The sequence below is a fragment of the Castanea sativa genome, chromosome 1 (assembly GCF_040712315.1).
Source record: "Castanea sativa cultivar Marrone di Chiusa Pesio chromosome 1, ASM4071231v1".
Classification (NCBI taxonomy): Eukaryota; Viridiplantae; Streptophyta; class Magnoliopsida; order Fagales; family Fagaceae; genus Castanea; species Castanea sativa.
In genome coordinates, this window is record NC_134013.1 from 26,634,128 (window position 1) to 26,642,650 (window position 8,523).

Here is an 8,523-nt window from a genome sequence, read left to right on the forward strand (position 1 = left end):
ACTATGTAAATTTCAGAATTCAAGAATAAGAGAGCGTACCTTAGTGTGGTGAAATTCAAAACCAAAGTCAGAAGTACTTGGGAATACTTTTAATCTTTACTCCAATTTCACTTTACGCCCAAGAAGTGTGGTCTCTCAATCAATTTCCAAGGGAGAATGATAGAGAGTCTCACTCTCACATACACACCATTGCACAATAATGTCTCTCTTTTTCATACATTAAAATTCTGTATGTTTCTCTCCTTATAACTGATTATCTAATTAGGCTAGCCTTTTGGGCCTTTCTAATTGGGCTTTAGTATGTGGCTCGGAGTGGGACCAAAAGGGACCAATAAGACACTAGCTTCAATGGGCCTTAGGCTTTTCTGTCAACTCTTGACAAGTCCAAAGTTACCATTAACTAAATTTAATACCACTATATAAATATAGTTGCACTCTAGGCCTTATTTATAAATTATATCCCAAGACTTTATTATACATGCAACCCCTTCATAAAATATTCATAGTAATACAAAATCATCAATGTAAACTGCCACTTTGTAAATTACTACACTTATCCTTGACTACCCGATTTAATCCTTTAAAGTTATTCATCATATATTTATGAAATTCAATTTCACAAATATATACTTTAGTAACTTCTTACCAAAGTGGTTAGGCCTAACTCTCTGAATAATTGAACCCATTACACTTATCTTAAGGGATATTTTATATCTCCGTTAAGAGACTATGAATTCCATCTTGAGAATATATGTTCCATCAATACTAAATGTGGCTGCCCAACATACTGAGGTTTTGACTGTTAATTTAAATCTCACTTCTGATATATCAAAGCAACCTACACTTCATGATCAGGTTCATTATCCTTTTAGGATTAAGAGTTCATGTAAATAGAAGTTGTGAGATTTATTATTCATTTGATAGTCGTTAGGAGAATAATAAATCTCGCAGCGGTCTAGTTCAATATGTCTCAACTCTTAAAACATATCAACACATTAACTAGAAGTCTCCACTTCCATGATCAAGACAAATCATCTTAGCTGATATGTTATAGTCTTCGCAGATGAAATGCCCAATTTCATCACTAACTACAAACTATAATTCTGATTTTACAAAGAACTTGTGATTTATATCTTCTATGACTTTTCACATAAATCACATACTATGTATCTCATGAATTATATGATAATGTCCAATATTCATATTACCATTATTTTAGATTATAATAAGACAACTTTATTAATCACAATATTAAGTCATACATCATGTCATACATAATATCATACATAGCATTATACAATAGGATTTAAGGGTACTAATCCTAACACTTTATATGTCACTACTATCTTGGCTAGGATATTCTTCACATTCTTATTGGTTGCTTCTACAGCCCCATTAGCTTGAGGTCGATATGGTGAAGACTTGTGGTGCTCAATGCCATATTCTTCCATGACCCTTCGGACTTCGCCTTCAAAGTGGGAGACATTATCAGAAACGATCTCTTGGGGTACCCCAAATCGACATATGATATTGTTTTCTAAGAACCAAGCCACGTGCTTAGCTTTCAACATAAAATAGGAGGCCGCTTCCACCCACTTGGTGAAGTAGTAGATTGCCACTAAGATGTATTCATGCCTATTTAAAGCCTTGGAAACTATCCTTCCAATCATATCTATGCCCCAAACTAAAAATGGCCATGGAGAAGTCATGCTATACAACTCACTAGGCGGAACATAATCCAAGTTGGCGTGTGTTTGACAATCGTGGCAACTTTTCATATAGTCCACATAATCAGTCTCCATCGTATTCCAGTAGTACCCCATCCTTAAAATCTTCTGGGCTAACATTCTCCCATTCATATGAGGGCCACAAATTCCTTGATGAACTTCTTCCATTACCCTTCTGGCTTCTTCCCTCTTCAAACAATGAAGGTGTATACCATCATAGAATCTTCTATAAAGTTGTCCTCCACATTGGATGTATTGGGTTGTCATCATCCTAATGGAATGACATTCTCTCTTATCGGCACTATCCAGATATGCCCCTAATTCCAAGAACTTCATGATGTCATAGTACCATGGAACTTCCTCTTCTTCTATGGCCATTATTGAAGCTTCGGTTTTCCTCTTGTGTACTTCCTCATAACTTTGCTCAATCTTCAAGGGTCATGTCCATACTCCCTCGGGTTTCTCAACCATGGAGGCTAAAGTAGCTAAGGCATCCGCAAATTGATTTTGAGCTCTAGAAATGATTGTGTATTCAATTCTGTCAAAGGTCTAGCTCAAATCCTCTAGGTATTGCTGATAAGGCTCCAAGTGTTCTTCCTTTACTTTCCATAACTTTTGTGCTTAGGCCATAACCTAAGTTGAGTCCCCAAAGACTTCGACTTCTTTTACCCCTAATTCTTGAAAAGCTTCCATTCCGGCAATGCAAGCCTCATATTCAGCCATGTTGTTAGTTGCTTCGAAGTTCAACTTGATTGCCAAAGGTATGTGATTTTTGGCACAAAAATCTGACACGACGCTTCCCTTGATAGTTTTCCTAGCCACATACTTCAAATTGAATTTTGCCAATAAGATCAACCATCTTGACAATATTCCACTCAAAATGGGCTTCTCGAAGAGGTACTTCAATGGATCCATTTTTGCTACTACCCATATTTGGAAGGGAAAAACGATATGACTCAATTTTTGTACGGCCCAAACAAGTGCGAAGCATGAATTTTCTATGGGAGTGTACCAAGTCTCATAATCATGATATCTATTGCTCAAGTAGTATACAGCCCTCTCATTCTTCTCATCATCTTCTTGTGCGAGCATACTTCCAATTGCATCCCCTATGATGGAAAGGTAGAAAGTTGACATGGTGATTTGTTTACGAATGGGGAAAACCTCCAAGGCAAAAACCCCATCGGGTGATTTTAAGGTCACCACTCTCGAGAATTCACTATTATCATAACAAACGGTTACAAGTAAAGGAATTCCAGTACCTTATACCAACCTACAATTGAATCCTTACCCCAATACATAATTGGACTTGTTCTGTAGAGACAATCTCTCTTTTTCAATTCACGAATCCCCATACGTGACTAACCAATAGATGCGCCGATCCCAATACGCAACTTAATCACCAACTTTGAGAAGGATGTTGGCTGCAAAGTTCTTCAGTTCATCAACACGATGAAGATCACGAAGCTCTTTGGTCACAAAACCCAACGGCATATAAACGCAGTAGCTTCTTCAAGAGAAAGATGAACTAGAGCAAATTCTGTCTCTGGTCACAATTTGCATGAAAAACACTTTGCTCCACACTCATGCAACTGTGCAAACTTTGACAACCCTTAAAATAATCCTTATATATGTTTAGGGTTGTGAGAAAAGAAAGTCTAAACATGTACACACGGATTGGAGTGAAATCAGATCTGAAAAACTGATTTTCATAAATCTCAGTAGATAGGGTATCTATCGAGCAACTGTCGAGCATCGGGCTAAAGTGGCCTTTTAAACCTTCATAGATGCTATCTGTTGAGCTAGCTGTCGAATTTTAAAATCCACCACTTCTTCACTTATTTCTTGGATAGATTTGCATGGCTTTAACACTTGGACTTGAACTCTTGTTTCTTGAATTATTAAACACATCTTAAATCTACCCAATTACAAGTAAAGTGCGTTTTGTTAAAAGATTAGCCAATTCTAAATTACATATGTTCCTAACATGAATCACAAATATCCTAACAATCTCCCCCTTTGACAATCCGAGACAAAACCACAACAAACAAATGGTCATATGAGAGAAGTCATAAATCACTCACCTCATACTCACTTGTTGAATACAATAAAATCTATCCTAACATAAACTCTTGAAAAACTTTGCAAGAAAAGAGTTCATAGCAAGAAGACTTTGACAACTAGTATTTCTAAAATACTTTAAACAAAACTCATCACAACATCTTAGTATGAAACAGAAATAAAAGATTGCATATAAGTAATAAGAAGCATGTGCATAAAGAGAGAAAATAAACAACACATGAAGAGATAGGTGAAAATGTAATAACAACCTTAATATATATATATATATATATATATATATATATATATATATATATATATATATATATATATATATATCAATAATGAGTACAAGGTTTGCTATCACAATGTAAGAACAATGTATCTATAAAATATAGAAAAGAAAAGAATACATAAGTTCTCACTACATCCCTCAACAAGTATAGACAGTCCCCCTAACAAAAATCTCCTATTCTAACTTTCCTCCTAAATACATGACCACTCTCATATCCAAAACTACTTCCCCTTTTTGTCTAGAATGACAAAGGGCAAGTAGCTTAAGTAGTCATTGCATAATCACTGGAAGAGCTAGCACTATCATCCTCATCACCATTGCCATTAGAGCCACCATCGTCGTCCTCATCCTCATAAGTCTTTGGAGAGCCACTCAACGTAGCCACCAAGGAGAGCCTGTCGTCGTGCAATACAACTGACACGGTGTTCACCTAACACAACTCATTGCTGAAAGTGTCAAGGCAAGCATCCATGCGCTGAAGCTGTGCCATAATTGCCTCAAGTGTCACACCATCCATGGAAGAAGAAATAGTGGATGTGGATGGAGCTGAAGAAGCTAGAAGGGTCACCGTTTCAGTCTGTGGCCTCTTCGGTTGAAGCTGGGCCTCACTCTGTCTGACAGTAGCCGCATCAATGGCATACATGTCAGGGAAAGGATCTGACAGGAGAAAGGAGACAGAAAAATGGCGAAGGATCCTCGTGATAGCTGAAGGAAAGATAAGCTTATGACGGGCCGCCGTATCCTTATATACATCTATGAGAGAGATGATGAAATGAGAAGGGAAGTTTATAGTGAGGTGCTCTAGGAGGGATAACAAAAATCGAGCACGAGGCTCTGTTATAGAGTTATAGTGAGACAAAGGATGGAGAACGAATGTCATCACCATGTTAAGAAACCTCGGACCTTTAGCAAAGGCAGAGCAATGGGTGTTTTGACAATCACCCCAGAAAGAAGAAGTCTCACAAAACAGAGACATGAGCTCGTCTTTGAACATAGTCCCAAGACGATCACAACCGGTGTAGTCAGGATGCGCTACCCTCGGGACGTGGAGCACCTCGAATACAATATCCGAAGTGACCACTATACGCGTACCTCGAATGTGAGTGACAAAAAGAGGTACTGAATAATCAAATTCGTGCATGTTGGAGTAAAACTCCTGAACGATCACGGTAGGACACGTGATTGGGACGTCACACAGTGACTCCCAACCCCTTCTGTGGATGATAGTGGGAAAGTCAGTATCGAAAAAATCTAATTAGATGACTTGGCGTTCTGAATGAATGCCTCGTCGAGAAAAGTTCTCCAAGAAATCCTTACGAGCTTTCTCATCTCGGAACCGAAGATAAGAAGGGGTAGAATCAGAGGAAGATGCCCAGAATGAAGAGGATTCTGGGACGAAGTGGATTTACACTTAGGTGCCATGATGCAAACTGAAAGAAGGAGAGAGAGAGACAAGCAGAAAAGTACCAAACGATGTAATATCAATATGATAGAAAACAGAAGGTACGTATGCATGAAAAATACATGAGCATGTGACATGCAACAATAAAAGCATCATGGGCTCATTTCAATCCAAACCTACCAGCACACATCATTGCAACAAAGTAAACACACATCTAACATGCATGAAACATTGTTAAAATGCAATTTGATGCAATGGATGATGATTAAAACTCATTAAAACAAAAACCCATCCCAAAAATTTGTCAAAAACCTCATCAATTTTGAAAAACCCCAAAAATTTTCAAAAACCCCAAAAGTTATATAAAAAATGCATGAAATGTGTGATAAAGAGATGAAAGGAGATCATACCAGTGAAAAATGCAAGGAAAAGACCGAAGATTGAGTGGGGAAGATGAAGAGGTTGAGTGAGAAGTGTTTGGGAGAGGGAGAGAAACTTTTCTATCGAGAGAGATCGGGGAGAAATGAAAAAGAATTCGCGCTGACCCTATATATAGACATATACGCAACTCAATGGATTGAGAGGTGTCGAGAGGTGTCGAGAATTAAATAGTGACAGAAAGAGCTATCGAGGAGCTATCGAGAGGTTTCCACAGCAAAAGAACCTTGATGGATCGAGTAGCTATCGAGAAGCTATTAAGGAGATAGAAACTTTCTCAATGGATCGAGAAGTTGTTGAGAAGCTATCGAGAAAAATTCTCAAAAACTTCAATGGATCAAAATTGTGATAGCAGTTGTCGAGAAAGGAGATTAAGAGCTCGATAGATAGCTTAGCTGTCGAGAGGTATCAAGAAGCTGTCGAGATTGCTTAAAACAGTTTTTCAAATAAGAGAAAAACACAAATATGAATGCAATCAAACATGCTACTAAACCAAAGATCCAAACAACATTCTAAACTCTCAAAAACATCTCTCAACAAGAAAAATGTTAAGCATATAGATCCAAAACACACACACACACACACACACACACACACACACTAAACAAGTCTAATCAATTTTATATTTCAAAACAAGTTAAGACAGTTTAGTAAGCATACATTAATACAAGCATTCTTTATGGTGGCTAAATCACATTGTACCTGGACATATATCAAAAGTAGCAAAGAATATTGCATTTTGTGTGTGAAAAACATCGTAAGATTGCATAAGTATCTACATGTTATTATGATTTAAGATATGAGCAAATCAATTTAACTCACACATGATCATAACTGCTTGATGGTGACTATCACCTTCGAATACATGCTTGCAATCAAATATAAAGCATACTGATTCTTTTTTCTTTTTTTTTTCTTTGAATATTTTTTTAAGCATATCATGCATGGACATAAAAAGGAAAGAGAAAAGAAATACCGAATTATGTTAAGCTTTTGACATTGCACTTTTGCTATGCCGAAGCATACAGATGTCATTTCATGATTGCCAGGCAATAGTGGTGAGATGGTTATTTATGCCTTTCTGTTAAGATTTTCTAGTCCTACCCGTCAAAAAGAGTGATACGAGTGTTAAGTACAAAAGATTACTTAATCTTACTCATCACAAACACGAGACACAAAGCTCACTTACTTAGTTGTGCATAAAGATGCTCATCTAAACTACAAGAGATACAAAGTTTAGAAAACTTTGTTTCAATGGCCATTTAAGGTACACAAATACCAATGTACAAAAACTCACACTGTTTTTGTATTTTTTTTTCAATTTTTTTTTTATTTTTATGAAAAAAAAAATAAAACAAAACTGAAAACAAACAAATAAAAACATGTTAAACAAAGAAATGCATAAAACTAGACTGACTCAAAACAAGAAAGCAAAACACACAAGAAATGCAAGCAAAGTAGAGGGAGAGAGAAAAAAAGTGACTAAATCACTTAGAGCATTTTTCCTTCCACACCTTGGAAGAACTTTTCCGTTTAGCGAACCTTTGAACCGGTAAAACGGGGAAAGAATTGCAACTATTCAAGTTCGAAAGGAACATGATGGCTTTGAGTAGATTTCCAAGAGGAGTAAGAGAGGATGGAAACTGATTCTGGTTTGCTGATAAGATCATATTGTTGCTCTGTTGAGTGGCTAGCCACTTATAGCAATTTGGTCGAGTATGTCTAGTTGCTTCACAGTGATGGCAAAGATGCTGCTTCTTTTGTTTAGGCTTTTGGGTATTGCCCTTCTTAGCCCTAGGGTTTTTAGTTTCTTTCTTAGCAAGCTTAGAGGGTGCTCCTAAGATAGATTTACTCTTGTCTATGTTCTCATTAGCTAACACAGTTTTGACATCATTGTTCTCAGATTCAGCATTATTAGCAGGTGAAACAAAAATAGTAGTATTGGAAGAAGCAATATTAGGAGAAGAGAAATCATACTCTAAACTAGTTCGATCAGAAGTAGATTTCTGAAGGCTGGGCATCTCATTAAGCTTTGCACTTAAAGTCCTCTCCAGCTAAGCTCTAACTTAGAACAACTCTGCCTCAAGCTTCTTAGTCTTCTCAGCCAAGAAATTATTCTCAAATCTCAGTGCTCCAATAGTCTGATTGGCTTTATCAAACCTTGTGGAGATTTCTTCTCGTTCAAGCTCCACATCACTAAGCTTCTTGGTGGCTTATACAACTTCTCATGCTTTTCGGAGACCTTGTGTAATTTTGCATAGGTTGTATAGATGTCATCTTGTTCATCCATCTTCTCAAACTTAGACTCCACCAAGTCCTCTTCTTTATCCACATCTTCTACAATCCCCTTAGTAGGATTGACAGTGGCGGTGAAGGCATTTAGGATTCCATTATCCTCATTTTCGAAATTATTCTCAGGTTCAGTGTCGCTCGGTGTAACAGCAAGTGCCTTGCTTTTTCTAATGGTCTTGAGATATGTAGGGCACTCCTATTTCATGTGTCCAAAGCCTTGACACCCGAAATACTTAGGTCCTGAGGGAATAGTGTACTGGCCGCCATTCCTAACATCTTTCTTCTCTTTGTCTTGACTCTTAAACTGA

At 37.2% G+C, this 8,523-nt stretch overlaps 1 protein-coding gene across 1 annotated transcript; it reads right to left on the reverse strand.

Moving 5' to 3' along the window:
• Nucleotides 1-2,360: 2,360 nt before the first annotated feature.
• LOC142623786 (uncharacterized) lies at nucleotides 2,361-2,864 on the reverse strand. The gene has a single exon (XM_075797247.1). It carries the CDS (start codon nucleotides 2,862-2,864, stop codon nucleotides 2,361-2,363), a length of 504 nt encoding a protein of 167 aa, XP_075653362.1.
• Nucleotides 2,865-8,523: the final 5,659 nt, after the last annotated feature.

What these genes read in the sequence shown, in the direction of transcription:
- LOC142623786 (XM_075797247.1), bottom strand. Translation starts at nt 2,864, where the DNA reads ATGTCAACTTTCTACCTTTCCATCATAGGGGATGCAATTGGAAGTATG.